General features: G+C 44.2%; 1 protein-coding gene across 3 annotated transcripts in view; it reads left to right on the forward strand.

The window, feature by feature from the left end:
• garnl3 (GTPase activating Rap/RanGAP domain like 3) overlaps window positions 1-17,013 on the forward strand; it is a 455,189-nt gene that overhangs the window by 296,773 nt on the left and 141,403 nt on the right. For all 3 annotated transcript variants that reach the window (XM_068012410.1, XM_068012409.1, XM_068012411.1), the window contains exons 5-8: window positions 8,259-8,377; window positions 11,373-11,437; window positions 14,601-14,664; window positions 16,183-16,209. In XM_068012410.1, the coding sequence (XP_067868511.1) occupies window positions 8,259-8,377; window positions 11,373-11,437; window positions 14,601-14,664; window positions 16,183-16,209 (275 nt within the window). The remainder of the gene's footprint in view (window positions 1-8,258; window positions 8,378-11,372; window positions 11,438-14,600; window positions 14,665-16,182; window positions 16,210-17,013) is intronic.

Below are 17,013 nucleotides of genomic sequence, written 5' to 3' on the forward strand. Positions count from 1 at the left end.
ACTCCTTCTTGAAAACATACAATGTTTTATTTTTTTTATTTACTTTTATTTAGAGATACAGCACTGAAACAGGCCCTTCGGCCCACCGAGTCTGTGCCGACCAACAACCACCCATTTATACTAATCCTACACTAATCCCATATTCCCTATCACCTCCCTACACTAGGGGCAATTTACAATGGCCAATTTACCTATCACCTGCAAGTCTTTTGGATGTGGGAGGAAACCGGAGCACCCGGCGAAAACCCACGCGGTCACAGGGAGAACTTGCAAACTCCGCACAGGCAGTACCCAGAATTGAACCCGGGTCCCTGGAGCTGTGAGGCTGCGGTGCTAACCACTGCGCCACTGTGCCGCCCATAAATATAATCCTAATCAACTCAATCTCTCCTCATACGTCAGTCCTGCCATCCCAGGAATCAGTCTGGTAAATCTTCGCTGCACTCCCTCTATAGCAAGAACATCCTTCCTCAGATAAGGAGACCAAAACTGCACACAATATTCCAGGTATGGCCTCACCAAGGCCCTATATAATTGCAGCAAGACATCCTTGCTCCTATACTTGAATCCTCTCGCTATCAAGGCCAACATACCATTTGCCTTTTTTACTGCCTGTTGGACTTGCATGCTTACCTTCAGCGACTGGTGTACGAGAACACCCAGGTCTCACTGCATATTCCCCTCTTTCAGTTTATAGCCGTTCAGATAATCTGCCTTCCTGTTTTTGCTACCAAAGTGGATAACCTCACATTTATCCACATTATACTGCATCTGCCATGCATTAACCCACTCACTCAACTTGTCCAAATCACCCTGAAGCCTCTCTGCATCCTCCTCATAACTCACCCTCTCACCCAGTTTTGTGTCATCTGCAAATTTGGAGATATTACATTTAGTTCCCTCATCTAAATCATTAATGTATATTGTGAATAGCTGGGGTCCTAGCACCAATCCCTATAGTACCCCACTAGTCACTGCTTGCCATTTGGAAAAAGACCCATTTATCCCTACTCTTTGTTTCCTGTCTGCCAACCAATTTTCTATCCATCGCAATACACTACCCCCAATCCCATGTGCTTTAATTTTACATGCTAATCTCTTATGTGGGACTTTGTTGAAAGCCTTCTGAAAGTCCAAATAAACCACATCCATTGGGTCCCCCTTATCAACTCTACTAGTTGCATCCTCGAAGAATTCTAGTAGATCTGTCAAGCATAATTTCCCTTTCGTAAATCCATGCTGACTCTGCCCGATTCTACCACTATGGTGAAATTTGAATTCAATTACTAAATCTGGAATTAAAAAGCTAGTCTAATGGTGACCATGAAACCATTGTCAATTGTTGTAAAAGTCCATTTGGTTCACTAATGTCTGTTAAAGAAGGTAATCTGCTGTCCTTACCTGGTCTGGCCTACATGTGACTCCAGGCAATGTGGTTGACTCTTTTTAAAAAAAAAAAGGCCTAGCAAGCCACTCAGTTCAAGGATGGGCAATAAATGCTGGCTTTTCCAGCAACGCCTACATCCCACAAATGAATGAAAAAAATGGGCCTCCCAACAACCAAAGCCATCATCCTTTGGGTCAGGTATGACTGCAGTCTCTGGAGGGTTTTGCCCTTAACCCTCATTGACTCAGTTTTTCTCGGGCTCCTTGCTGCTATACTTGCTCGAGTGCTGCCTGGATGTGGAAACCCCTCCGCTGGCATTCAGCTCTTGTGCCTGTTCTCAGACCAGGGTTGTGATGATGTCCAGAGCCAGATGATTCTGCAGGAACCTGAACTTTTAGTGAGCTGGTTTTTGGTGAGCGGTGTTGTTTGATAGGATTACCAATCCTGTGATGTCTTCTTCCATCAGTTTACTGATGATTAGGAGTTGCTGATAGTAATAGTTGCCTGGGTTTTGCTCATTGTGGAGAAGACATTCCTCGGCAATATTCTACATTGTCAGTAGATGCCAGTGCATAGCTGTATTGGAATAGCTAAGGAGCAGCTAGTTCTAGCGCACAGGCCTTCAGAAGTGGAGCTGGGATGTTATTCGGGCCATTAGTTTTGCTGTGCCCAGTGCACTTACCAGCTTAATATGGAATGAAAAGATTTGCCGGATATTGCCATCTTGTGGTTGGAATTCAGAGGAAGTCAAGTCGGATCATCCAGTTGCTATCTTTGAACAAAAACGCTTGCAAACACTTCTGTCCTGTCTCTTGTACTCCTGTACTGGGCTCTTCCATAGTTGAGGGTGAGGATGCTGTTCCGTCCATTTAGTTGCCTCATTGTCCACTGCCATTTTCAGCCAGATGTTGCAGGTCTACAGAGCTTCAAAGGCAAGATTGCCAAGACTGAAGCTTTATGTACCTAAGACCACATGTGGTACATTCATGGTATATGGAATAGCTTCTTGTGTGTATTCCTTGATTATATTACATCTGATTTTCTTGCAGTTGATTATACCCATATTGTAGGTCAACAGTAGAAATGATGACTGATCTTTCTTTTATCTATCACACTGTCGCAGAGAACACTATATAAGGGGAGGTAGAACTTGCGTTCATATTTTTTTTATTCGTTTCATGGGATGTGGGCGTCACTGGCCAGGCCAGCATTTTTTGCCCATCCCTAATTGCCCTCGAGAATTTGGTGGTGAGCTGCCTTCTTAAACCGCTGCAGTCCATGTGGGGTAGGTACACCCACGGTGCTATTAGCAAAGGGGGTTCACCTTTCATAGCACCTTTCATGACCCCAGGACATTCCAAAACACTTTTATAGCCAATGAAGTACTTTAAAGTGTAGTCACTGTTGTAATGAAAGGAAAGGTAGAGTTGGTCCTGTCTTGAAATGAAGTAAAGGAGGCTTCGCATGACTTCGATGGACAGAGGGAAAACAGTTAGGGAAATGGCATGACATGCAACAAGAGTCTGATCAGATTTGAGGGGCAGTGCAGTCTTCACAATGAAATGAAAAGCTCTGTGTGATAAGCAAGAAATTCACTTTGAATTGCAAGAGCTTTCCACATGATGAAGGTATCAAAAGGATTCTGTATGATCAGAAGCCTTTGAATCAAATTCTCTCAATTGAACATCTCAACTGGGTTCCCTTTCATCAAAATAAAGGCTTAATATGGACTCAATTCAATTAAAACTTAAAGCACTGTGCATTTCACCCTTGTAGGCACAATGGGGAAGTTCAGGCTAGCACAAAATAAACTATTCTCTTTTCCTCTACATGCTTCAAGCTGACCCGAGGATGCTATGACTGTTAGGTGATCAAATGGCACCACTAATAACCCCATCTGTACTGCCATTTTCTGAGTTGTAGCAATTCTATTGCAAGTTAGTTATCCCCATTGTTCACTTCTTCAGTTCTGGCTCTGAAGAATTGCATGAGTGAAATTCCTCAGACTATTTTCAGGTGGGTTTATGTCGGGAATGGAGAACGTACATGTCACACTCAACATAAATCTGTGAAAGAGGGGGAAGGAAGACAAAAGAGCACACAAGAAGGAATGGAAAGAATGTGATGGTTAGAGATGGGCCTCCTTATTGATTGGGAGTCGTTCAGGTTAGAGAATAAATACTTGCTGTGGAAACTGGCCTCACATTGAGTGATATTTGGTCAGTTTGTTAGCGACACAGTAATTTGCAAAAGCAGATTGTGCAATGAGACAAGGCTGTTTAGACAATCAATCCTGTGCTTGCACAGACCGTGTACAACCTACTACCTAATTTCCTGAGCAGCAGCAGAATTTCTCCCTGCTTCCCAGGCATAACTAAGCAAAACTCTAGGATATGCAATGCAGCAACTTGCCAAGGCTTCTGCAACCACTGTTACTCAGCTTTGGTTGCTTTCTGTGAACTGATGAGGTGAACTTATGTTTACTGGTGTTAATCAGTTCTAAATAGTTAAGGCAGGCAAAGAGGTAAAATTGTTTTTTGGCGATAGTTCATACCAGCAATAGTGAAACAACAGCCTCTTTTACAGCCTGTCATTGATTCCATTGAAGTCATTGGATGCAAAAAATCAGGTGGGGCGTAATACAGCTGCCAATTCGCTATTGCTGTTCTGTGGTACCACCATAGACTGATTTTATCCCATTGTTCTGGTAGAAATCTTGTCAGAATGAAAATATGCTAATAGCACTCAATTCTCATGGAGAAGTCTATTTGGATAAATACGTACATCCGCAGTTACAGATTTGGATAGTTATCCACAACTGCAGGTACAGGTGTTTTATATACATATATGGAGAGCACGCTAGTGCTGAGTGTGGAAAATAGTGTGTAGATGAAACGTAAAGGAATACAGACAATTGAAGGCAAGTAGCAGAATAGGATAACAATCATTTTATATAGCTTTTGGAAAGGTTCAAAGGGCATTCATAACATAGATAGTTAACAGCAAAGGGATAAGGGAGAGTTATGAAGTAGCAGGCAGACTGTGCCAGCACAATGGTGCATATTAGCAGCAGGTGGCATAGCTCAGCATCTCACGCTATGCTAAGCCAAACCTAAGCCACAGTGTGCACCATCTACAGGATGCACTGCACTAACTTGCCAAGGCTTCTGCAACAGCACCTCCCAAACCTGCAACCTCTACCACCTAGAAGGACAAGGGCAGCAGATGCATGGGAACGCCACCACCTGCAAGTTCCCCTCCAAGCCACACACCATCCTGACTTGGAACTATATCGCCATTCCTCACTGTCGCTGGTTCAAAATCCTGGAACTCCCTCTCCAACAGCACTGTGGGTGTACCTACACCACAGGGACTGCAGTGGTTCAAGGCAGTGGCTCACCACCACCTTCTCAAGGGCAAGTAGGGATGGGCAGTAAATGCTGGCATAGCCAGTGAAGCTCATATCCCCTGAACGAATAAAAAATGCTTTTGAATATAGTTCCAGATAGGTGTAACAATACCTGCAAATAAGATGTGGTTAATCAGGCTTTGCTGATGTGCATGCTTGCTTATTCCCGCTTGTTTCTTCTCTCTCGCTCTCTGACACATTGTTTCTGTCTCTATGTTTGTCCATTTCCCCCCATCTCTTTCTCACTCTCTCCCATATATATCTCTCTCTCACTTTTTCTCTCACCTTTTCACTCTCCCTGCCCATCTGTCTGTCTTTCCTTCCTCTATTTATTCGCACCGCAGCCTCACAGCTCCAGGGACCCGGGTTCAGTTCTGGGTACTGCCTGTGCGGAATTTGCAAGTTCTCCCTGTGACCACGTGGGTTTCCGCCGGGTGCTCCGGTTTCCTCCCACTGCCAAAGACCTGCAGGTTGATAGGTAAATTGGCCATTGTAAATTGCCCCTAATGTAGGTAGGTGGTAGGAGAATGGTAGGGAATATGGAATTAATGTAGGAGGGGATGTGGTAGGGAATATGGGATTAATGTAGGATTAGTATAAATGGGTGGTTGATGGTCGGTACAGACTCGGTGGGCCGAAGGGCCTGTTTCAGTGCTGTATCTCTCTGACTCTATTTACCATACATATATCCTTTTAATCTTCAACTCTAATTCATCACTAGACATTTTCTAGATTCTTCTTAATAACTACAACAAAAGCACAGTTTCCATCCTGTATCAAACCGGTTTAAAAATAATCTCTAATTTGGGTGATATCGTTTTGTAATAACAAAAGTAAAAATGGAAGATAACTTCCATTGCCCAAATTCAAAATGGAGGGCTGTAGATGAGTTGACCATGGGACCAGGTCACGTTGTTTGGTCTGTAAAATATGTGCTGTTCCAGGTGCCAATCATATGATAATTGTGAAGGCGCTAATAGAGATGCAAGACGTTGATGAGCTGGGAGCCTGTCTGTTGAGTTATTTCATGCCCCATATGGTTCATTGTTTCTTAATGGTCATTGATCAGACCTTTGTCCTCAAGAGGCTATGGACAGGCACAAGCACAGGAGACTTCCCACAGTGCCGTTAGATAGGGAGTTCAAGGACTGTAGCCCAGCGACAAAGAAGAAACAACGAGCAGTGTCAAAATGGAGGTGAACTTAGCAGTGATGATGTCCCCATGCACTTGCTGTCTTTGTCCTTCTCGGTGGTGAAGCTCACAGGTTTGAGAGGAGCTTGCGGAAGATATCTTGGAAGCTTGCTGTAATGCATCGTGTCGATAGTGCACACTGCAGGTGGTGGAGGGAGCGGATATTTAAGCTCATGGATGGGGTGCTGATAAAGCGGACATTTTTTGCCCTAGATGGTGTCAAGCTTCACACTCCTGACTTATGCTTTGTAGGTGGCGGAGAGGCTTTGGGAGTCGGAAGACAAACTATTTATCGCAAATTCTCCAGCCTCTGATCTGCTTTTGGAGCTGTGGCATTTGATGGTTGGTCCAAATGTGTTTCTGGTCAATGGTAAACCACAAGGCGATGATGGTGGGGGACCAGGCGATGGTAACTGTTCACCGGCCTGGTTTCTGCAGGTGGCTAGTCTTAGAATGGCCCCCACCCCTGGTTTTAACCTGAATATAATGGTGTGATATTAACACTTTTTGAGAGCATATCAGAGAATGTGTTGGACATCTCATGTAATCTTCAGTGTGGTATTCGGTATTGGGGTAGTCCTGGAACGTATTGACACACTTACAGTTTACATAAGGATCCCAATTGTGGTTTGCAGAAGACTTGGGCTGTTCATAAAATTGCCTCTTCTCTCTCTCTTAACCTTAACCCCAATATTAGTATTCACAATTATGTTATAGGGACATAGGATTAATGAGTATATTTCTTGTGTGTTCATTGTACCATTGTAGCAGATAGGCTTAGCTGAATTTTGCTTAATTGTTAAAGTACTACTTAAGATATTCTATGCTTCAAGATAAGCTTCTGCAAATATTGAAAGAATAGACCCCTTGACATATTGTCAAGGAACTGAATGTATATTTCACAAGTAACAATATTGCTGGAATACATTGAGGGAAGATATAAGTAAGTGGTATTACAAGGTAATGGTATCAGAACAATAAAGTGAGGGTATGTCCTGGAATCATAGAATCTAACAACACAGAAGGAGGCCAGTTGCCCCATCGAGGCTGTGCCGGCCTTTAGAAAGAGCTATCCAGTTACCCCCATTCCCCTCTTCTTTGCTTATACGTGTAATAACATCTTCTGACCAGTTTAAGGAGCCACCTTAATTTTCACAAGAGTAAAGTTGCTTGTACACTTTCCTTGGCACATAAATAAGTTAATTTTCATGTTTTTCAGAAGTGCACTGAATAGCAAAAGAATACATTAATCCTGGTGAAAAAAAATGAGTGTTACAGATTATTAATCTATTCAATATTAATACATTGTAGTATTTTCTTACACCAGACAAGACACAATGAAGAGAGTGAAGTGTTCGATAAATAGAATGCAGAATAAGGAGAGTAGAATGGGGAATGGAAGAGTTTTACAATTTTGGTACTTAATGCTGACATCAAGCACCTGTTATAACAGGGGTCAGTGAGCGATATTGTTCCTCCACTGCCTCAACAATCTGCCTTAACCTCATCTTCGGACATGCACTGTTGATTGCCTGCTCCCATTTCACATCCCAGCAATTCTAAGTGGTTCTAAGTGTGATAGAAAATGGCTCGAATTGGCAGTGTTGGGGTCCCCGTTCACTAGGTTGAGGAAGCCCAAGTTATTTGAAGCTAAATCCTTTACAACTGGGAGAGAGTAGGGGGGCTGAAATTGGCCTTGGCTGGAGGCCAATATACGGGTAATAATTAATCAGCTGCATGCTTAACACCCCACCCGATTTTCAATGGAAAGAAAATGGAGTGGGGTGAAACAGGCAGCTGATTTCTTATTAGCCGTTTGCCATTTTGTGTTTATCAGCTGTTTGACACTCCTGTCCAAGATCACTTCCGTTCCCTGGAGACTTTACACTTATCAGTCTGGGTTGGAGTTGAATCTTGTTCCCAGTGTGCTCACTTTCTGTGTCACCCAGTCCTTTAAAATGCAAATATTTTTGTTGAGTACCTCTTAGTGTGGTGGGGTGCAAGTGACGTGCCATTGCTGTAAAGCAATGTAAAGCCACAGTAACAGCAACAGAAAGAAGCAACTCTTGTCCCAGTATTATTACTCAGCATGATACAAATCAGTGCAATGTGGGAGATATATCCTTCTATTAGAATTTAGCAAACCACCTGTTGTGTTAAAGAATGATGATGTATCTGAACATTCTGCCATAATATGTGCTAGTTTAAAATTTGCTAGTTCAATTTGAACCAAGCTGTTTATAACTTGCTTGTTTTTCTTTTCTTTTCAGTTCATCAGAATTATGTAGGTACAGACACAGAAAGGAATCCTTTCTTTCTTTCAGTTGTCCTTTCTGACCAAAACAATCAACGTGTGCCACAGTACCGTGCTATTCTCTGGAAAAAAACAGTAAGTGATTGTTTATCTTGATTTGAGGTCATTCAGAATTGTGTGGTTGTGGTCATTTTTGAAACGGTGCAGAGCCTCTTTTGGAGGAAGGCAGTCAACACTCCATCTACATTTCAAATATACACAAATTAAACTGATTGAAGTCTCTTTTCAAAGCAATACTCTCGAAAATTTACAACCTATTATATATACAAATTAACCTGTAATGCCTGATCCATACTCTTAAAGCGACATTGTTACTGGAACTCTTTTTCAGAGCTTATAAAGCAACATCCATGTTGGGACCAAGGAGACCAACAGGGTGGCATGGCATTAGAAGAGATCAAAAAAGATATAAAGACATCTAAGATTGAAAGGGGGGAATGGTCAACTGATCTCACTTAGAGCGGTGCAGTTCTAGAGGGATAGGATTGAAAAGCAAAAGAGTAATGTTGAACTTATACAGAACCTTGGTTCGATCACACTGAAGAGTACTGTGAGCAGTTCTGTTCTCCATGTTATAATAATGTTATGGATGCACCAGAGAAGGTAACAAAAGATTAACTAGAATGATACCAGAACTGAGACCAATCAGGAGAGATTGAACAGGCTGGGGCTTTCTATTTCTCTATAAAATAGAAAACTGAGGGGTGACATGATAGATGCCTTCAAGATAATGAAAGGGATTGATAGGGGAGATGTATCCACTTGCGGGAGAGACCAAAACTAGGGACCATAAATATAAAATAGCAACTAATAAATCCAATAGGGAATTATTGAGGATATTCTGTACCCAGAGAGTCGTTAGACTATGGGTCCCACTACACAAGCAGTGGTTGAGGCAAATAGCATAGATGCATTTAAGGGGAAGATAGATAAATGCACAAACGTGAAAGGAATAGAAGGATATACTGATAGAATTAAGTCAAGACGAAGGGTGGGAGGAGGCTCATGTGGAGCATTAACACCAGCTTGGGCCTGTTTCTGTGCTGTAAATACTATGTAATTTTCTTAAGAGATTATATCCCTTTTCAATGGTCCTATTTGCCAATTTCAGGCCAGTTCTACAGTTTGAGGTTTAAGTTCTAAGAAAATGTTCCCATGTTTTACCACAAATAAGCACCTGTGGAACATAAAATCATTTCACAGATGATTCATTAGAGATACTGGCAGGAGCTACACAGGAAACGATGTTGTTTAAGTTGTTTATATTTTTTCAAAGCTAGTCTCCAATCAAAGAAGAAAATCCTTTTGACAGTCTCATAACGCTCTGAGTTTGATGTGAAGTAAGGTTCAGGTAGGGTTCAGTTTAAAGCCTGCATCCCGCACCAGGTGCCACTTCTGTTCTGAGTGATGTGTTTTGACACTGTGGTTGGGAACAGCTGTTTTCCAACAGTACATAGGTCCTGAAGTCAGCTAATCCTTCACACCCTCAACGCTTCCTTCAGTTTTCCTTTCAGTTTGTGCTGTAGCAGCTTTTATGACATCCCTACTCACTGCCACAGTAAATTCAGTGTCAGTATTCTGGCTTGCTCTTCAGCACATAATCTAGTGTAACGCCTTGAATACTCAAACAGAAGCTATTGCTTTAAGTGAGGGCTAATTATGCAGGACCTAGCCAGTTAGCCAGTCTTCCATAAATGTGTTTGATACTTTTAAGCTGGGAAATCATTTTTAAAAAGTCCTGTGCTGTTGGTGGAAAAAGAGGGCATAGTGGCCCATTATTTTTGGGTAAGGCTATGAAGGCGGGTAGATGGAGTTAAGATACAGATCAGCCATAATGTAACTGAGTGGCTCGAGGGGCTGAATGGCCTCCTCCTGCTCCTACGTGCCTTTCTTTCACAAAGTCTCACTGATTGCTGGTAATTTGGTTTAGAGTACGGAGGCTCACCTAAGTGTTAGGAAAGCAGCAGAGATTAAAAAAAAAAGGCATTGGGAAAGTGCCACAGAATGGCAAATTGTGGATTCACCAGTGGGTTCCTCCCACCGAGAGTTCCCAGCCAGCTTACCACAAGAGGCACAGAGTGGAAGGGATGATCAGCTTATCTGTAAATCACTTTAGACGTGTAGACTAACTGAAAGATCAGGGCCTGGAAGTTCCACCAGGGTTGTCCTGCTCTCCAGCTGTAACTTTGTCAGAAAACCTACAGGACGGTCACCCAGTGAAACACGCAAATGGCTCCTGCATACATCACGTCTCTACTGCTTTCCCAACGAAACTATGATGTGTGATCAGGAGACCCAGTGGGAAGTCCCAAGGACCAGATTGTAAATGACCTGCTGCTGTTCTGGTCCATGATCCAAAGGGTAGCTTTAGGAAGATGCTAGTACATGTCTTGCCAGTCTGCTCCTGGGAGCTGGAGGGAGAGAATGGCGGTGATTGGGATACAAATGAAATTTTTCTGTTACTCTTTTTTCTTACTTTGGTCACTTGGTTGTTTAGAAGAACGCCAACCCTAATGGCACAAAGAGGCGGCTGCGGGCAGGGAAGGCAGACCCCCCCCCCCCCACCCCCCCCATGGCCCCAGTGATTTCCCCAGAGGGGTTTCCCTTCCCACACTGGGTCCCCATGATTTTGAAATATTTTTAAATTACCTACTCTAGGCCCCTGGCCTCCTGCATTCCTCAGCCTGGAGGCTATGCCAAGGCTATGGAGCTGCCCTCTGATTGAGCCAGCAGCATCAGGAGCCTGCCCACCAAAGCTGATTGGATGGCGGGCCCGAAGGTGGCCAATTAGGAGGCCGCCTGTGGTGAAATTGCCGAGCCAGTCCCGCTGCAGTCAAGTGCTGACTCCGGTCTCACTTTCTATCCTGACATCGTGGTCCCGACTCCCCTCATAAAATTCAGTCCTTATAGCCCCAGTGCCTTCATAAGTGAATTTTACTTTCTCTGAATCGAAGCGGTTAGTAGAAGGAGAAGGGGTCAAAGAGCAGCCGGCTTCTCATAAATGAAAGACAATTCCAGGCATTTTCTGAAAGATTTTATTTACATAATTCGCTTCTTTTGCTTTTCACAGGGTACACAGAAAATATGCCTTCCTTATAGCCCTACAAAAACACTTTCTGTCAAATCTATTTTAAGGTAAGTTATCCTCAAGTTATTACGTGTGGGATGTTGGGACTCTAATAGTTGACCTTTCCTGCCGTCATGGGATTCCCTCTTGCTGGTGAGATCGCCAATTTAAGGCTGCATGTCAGTATCACCTCTGGCTTTGGGAACGTGCTTGGGCAAGATTTTAACTCATCCAAAGCCCATTCACTTACACCAAGTTAAAACTGGGCTCTTTAATGTCTATGACAAGCAGAAAAACAGCAAGCTGACCACCCCATGCCTATCACAAGCCCTTCAACTCCAGCTGCATAATTTAGGCCAGATCTATGAATGCCAAGTATCCCCTAGATTCTCTGCTAAGGAATATAAAATGTAACAAGCAATAAACCTAGTTTTTAGCCCATGCATAGCCCCATGTTCATATGCCCGCATTTAATAGTTATTAAAATATTTTTATGAGTGTGTTTTTATTCTAATATGTAGCAGTGCGGCTAAACCCCCTGGAAAACTGTCTTAGTCCAGACATTCCCCATTGATTCAGATTCCATTTACTAGTGTAAATGAAGAGTTTGAGCTGATCCCAGCCACACCCCATCAAAGTGCCATTCGCTTGGGCCTGGAGAAATTCAAGGTGTAGAAGAGCTAAAGGGGCTAGGGGAAGAGAGGGAGGTGTGTGGGTGAGAGACAGAGGTAGGAGAGACTTAAGTGAGATTAACTAATTGCAACAACAACTTGCATTTAGATGGCACCTCCAGTATAGCAATACATCCCAAAGTGTTTCATAGCAGAGTAGTTAGACAAAAATGGGCGCCGATCTAAAGAATGAGATCTAGGAGGGGTGACCAAAAGCCTAGTCAAAGAGGGGAGTTATAAAGAGGACCTTAATGGAAGGGAGTGAGGTGGAGAGGCAGAGAAGTTTAGGGAGGGAATTCCAGAGCTTAGGGTCTAAATGGCTGACACACAGCCAACAATGGTTGGGAGAAGAGACTGGGGGATACACTAGAGGCCAGAGCTGGAGGGATGCCGAGTTCTCAAAAGTTTTCAGGGCTGGAGGAGGTTACAGAGATAGGGAGGGGGTGGGGGCGAGGCCATGGAGGGATTTGAAAACAAGGATGAACATTTTAATTTCGAGGCATCGGAGGACCAGGAGCCAATATAGGTCAGTGAGCAAAGGGGGAGCAGCATAGGATAATGACCAGCAGAGCTTTGGATGAGAGGAAACGGTGACATTGTGGTAGTACAACTAGTAATCCAGAGGCTCAGGCTAATACCCTGGAGATATGGGTTCAAATCCCACCACGGCAGCTGGTGGAATTTAAATTCAATTAATTAATAAAAAATCTGGATTTGAAAGCTGGCCTCAGTAATGATGCCATGAAACTAATCATCGATTGTCATAAAAACCCATTTGGTTCGCTAATGTCCTTTAGGGAATGAATCTGCCATCCTTACCTGGTCTGGCCTACATGTGACTGCAGACCCACAGTAATGTGGTTGACTCTTAACTGCTCTGTCAAGGGAAATTAGGGATGAGCAACAACACATGTTGACCTTGCCAGCGATGCTCACATCCCATGAAAGCATTTTTTAAAAAGAGCTGAAATTTATAAAGGCTTTAGCAAGGCCTATTTGTGTCTGTTTCTCTCCTCTTGGAATTTTATGTAGCTCCAGGTCCATATTTTTACCTCCTTAACACCCATGGCTTTTGCCATTGTCTGCTATCTGCCAGAAAATAACATGCTAATTTTACAGAGTCAGAGCACCAGAACAGAGGTATATGTACGAAAGCAAGTATTAGCAGTGCCTGCTTTAATCCACCAACAGCAGCTGCTACACCCACTGTGTCAATAATGGCACTGAAAGTATTTTGGATTTTGTACTAGCTGCAGAAAAAGTGTTTTACAGCCAGTTCTTTCCTTGATACTCAAATCATACAGATTCAGTCTCATAGGGAGCTCAAAAAATGAAAAAGAAGCAGGGTTGTAGGGAGGGAAATTTTAATTCTGGGATCAAATAAGTTGAGCAACAACGCATCCATCGATTTGGACGTAAATGTAGGGGGCATGATCAAGAAGTTTTCAGACGACACAAAGATTGGCCGTGTGGTAGATGGCGAGGAGGATAGCTGTCGGCTGCAGGAAGATATTGATGGTCCGGTCAGATGGGCAAAAAAGCGGCAAATGGAATTCAACCCAGAGAAGTGTGAGGTGATGCATTTGGGGAGGTCAAACAAGGCAAAGGAATACACAATTAATGGGAAAATACTGAAGTGTAGAGGAAGTGTGGGACCTTGAAGTGAATGTCCACAGATCCCTGAAGGTAGCAGGGCAGGTCGATAACGTGGTTAAGAAGGCATATGGAATCCTTTCCTTTATTAGCCGAGGTATAGAATATAAGAGCAGGGAGGTTATGCTGGAACTGTATAACTCATTGATTAGGCCACAACTTGAGTACTGTGTGCAGTTCTGGTCACCTCATTACAGAAAGGATGTAATTGCACTGGAGAGGGTGCAGAGGAGATTTACGAGGATGTTGCCAGGACTGGAAAAACGCAGCTATGAGGAAAGATTGGATCGGCTGGGATTGTTCTCCTTGGAACAGAGAAGGTTGAGAGGCGATCTGATTGAACTGTACAAGGTTTTGAGGGGCCTGGATAGAGTGGAAGTGAAGGGTCTATTTACCTTAGCAGAGAGGTCAGTGATGAGAAGGCATAGATTTAAAGTGATTGATAGAAAAATTAGAGGGGACATGAGGGAAAACTTTTTCACCCAGAGGGTGTTGAGGGTCTGAAACTCACTGCCTGAAAGGGTAGTTGAGGCAGAAACCCTCAACTCATTCAAAAGGAGTCTGGACATGCACCTCAAAGGCCGTAATCTGCAGGGCTACGGACCAAATGCTGGAAGGTGGGATTAGAATATTTGGATTGTTTTTCGGCTGGCTCAGACATGATGGGTCAAGTGGCCTCTTTCTGTGCCTTAAACTTTCTATGATTCTATGATAAAGATGGGATGTCTGGGGAGTAAACTGATTAATCTCTCCAGGATCATCCACAGTCTGAGTTGCGGGAGATGTGCATTACACATTGTCCATTCAATTTGGTTGGGTTGAGTGGCTGCGGTGGTATTTGGAAGAAATGGTCAGTGTGACATAAATCACATTGAACAGTCTCATCAACTTTCAAATTGTTTTACAGTGCCATGAACCTTGATAAATTTGAAAAAGGCCCCAGAGAAATTTTTAATCCAGAAATACAAAAGGTAGGACTCAGTTTGTTAAAGCCACATTCTTGGCTGTTGTAGTTTTTCGTAGCAAATATTTTGTACATAATTTGCTATTTGAAATGAAAGTTACCAACAATCTAGGGTTTATCTCCTTATTACTGAGACATGTTTAAGGGTTAATGTTATTTGGAGAGCAGAGGCTAGCGGCGGTGGTGTTGGTAGTGACGGTGACAGTGATGAAAGTACCAGTGCGGATGGTGCGGTTGGTATCCAGGGTCCACCTGTCTTTGGGCCATTTTTGTGGAGGAGGGATGGGGACCTGCATCCCGAATGCGGTGGGTAGCTGACCTGGCTCATTAAGAGCCTATTAAGGCCAATTAAAGGAGGCCAACAGGGATTTTCCAGTCGACCTCCAGGTTCCCGCAGTTGGTGCCTGGAGTTCAGCTGCCTGGAGGTGGCCTCCCACCAGCGGGCCAGGGCACCAGCACTCCAGGCAGGCCTAGAGGCACTCCATGCCTGCCTGGCTCCCTCTCCCGGCATCCCCGCAGTGATGGCCTGGCTGCAAAACATATTTTCTAGCTTAAGTTTAAAAAGTTTGGCGAGAAGGCGCCTCCATTTTGAAGCACCCTTTCCCTTACTTACTCTCCATTGCAGGCTGCTGCTGCTTTCACGCTGCAAGGCCTCTGATTAGCCTCAAGCTTTGAGAGCCCACCTGTAGACCTTAATTAGACAGCGAGTTTGCCCTTTGGCCATTAGTTGTCCGCTCTAGGGTAAATTGCAGTGAGCGACTGTTTGCCACACGTTGCGGCCTTCTGACCCACGGGGAACCCACGGAGCCTGACGGGGTTTCAGAAGCACACAGGGAAAATCCTGCCCCAGGTTTCAAACAAGTTCCAAGTTAGTTTGACAAAGCTGTATTTAATAGACTGGTCATTTTTGTGTACTCGGACTCTTAAAGTTAAATATTAATAACCAGGTGATGGATGTTCATTTTATTTACTTTGGATTTAGGCCGATTGAAGTTAGTAGCTTGTGATCTAGTTAGGCCAGTCCACGAGAGCTACCATCTTTTGACAAATAAAAACTGAAGAGGGGCAGGGACAACAGCAAACTCGTGGCTTCAGTTCTGATTATTTTCTTTGCGGTCGATGATAAGTTAATTGACGATTTTAATAGTTAATGATGGTTCCACGTTATCAAACATGGAAGTATGCAGGTGGGGGAGGGGCTGATGAGAAAGAGACATCCATTTTAAAAGTGGAGTTTTGACAACTTGCCTTTGCAGACAACCACTGAATTATGGGACTGCCCTGCTCAAAACTAGATGAGTGTCGACCTTCCACCCCACCTACTCTGCCAGTTTATTGATCCTCCAGCCTTGCCTGACCCCTGAGAAATCCCCTTGCCCATGCCAAACGCCCTCTGCCATTCATTTTATTTAGCAGTGCTTGGGAAAGGTTGAGTGGAGACTGTAACAAATTAACAACCATTACTCATCGAAGGAACAGAAATGATGATGCAAGCAACTAATACTCTTGTTGTTGTGCTTGACAGGACTTACTGGTTTTAGAAGAGCAGGAGGTGAGTGCAATGAAAAGCAGTGTTGTCCAATAGAAATAAAAATTGCTGACTGTCGTAGGTGTTGTTATGGTCACATTGTTTTAAACCTTTGAACTAATGTTAGTGGAAAACACCTAAAGGAGAAGGATGGGCAGGGGGTACAGGAGGATGGAGTCGGGTACAGGAGAACAGACGGAGGGGGTACAGGAGGACGGATCGAGGCCGTACAGGACGATGGAGGGTGGTACAGGAGGGTGGGCAGGGGGTGCAGGAGGAAAGATGGGGGGTGCAGGAGGACAGATGAAGGGGTTATAGGAGGACGGGTGAGAGATACAGGAGGACAGGCGGAGGGGGTACAGGAGGACGGATCGAGGCCATACAGGACAATGGAGGGTGGGCAGGGGGTACAGGAGGAAAGATGGGGGGGGTACAGGAGGACGGGTGAGAGATACAGGAGAACAGGCGGAGCGGGTACAGGAGGACAGGCGGAGGGGGTACAAGAGGATGGGCGGAGGGTACAGGAGGACGGAGTGGGGTACAGAAAGATGGTGGGGGGGTACAAGAGGACGGAGGGGAGGTACAGGAGGATGGGCGCGGGTACAGTAGGACAGGCGGGGGGTATGGGAGGACGGAGTATGGGTACAAGAGGACGGAGGAGAGGTACAGGAGGATGGGCATGGGTACAGGAGGACGGGCGGGGGAGGTGGGTACAGAAGGACGGTTTGGAATTGTTCGGACAAAAATCTAGCATAGTCTCCTTTTGCAGTTGTGAATGACCACATCATACTGTAGTAACATGAAACATTACAAGCTCATCCGGGTGGA

Source organism: Heterodontus francisci, chromosome 32, assembly GCF_036365525.1.
Source record: "Heterodontus francisci isolate sHetFra1 chromosome 32, sHetFra1.hap1, whole genome shotgun sequence".
NCBI lineage: Eukaryota > Metazoa > Chordata > Chondrichthyes > Heterodontiformes > Heterodontidae > Heterodontus > Heterodontus francisci.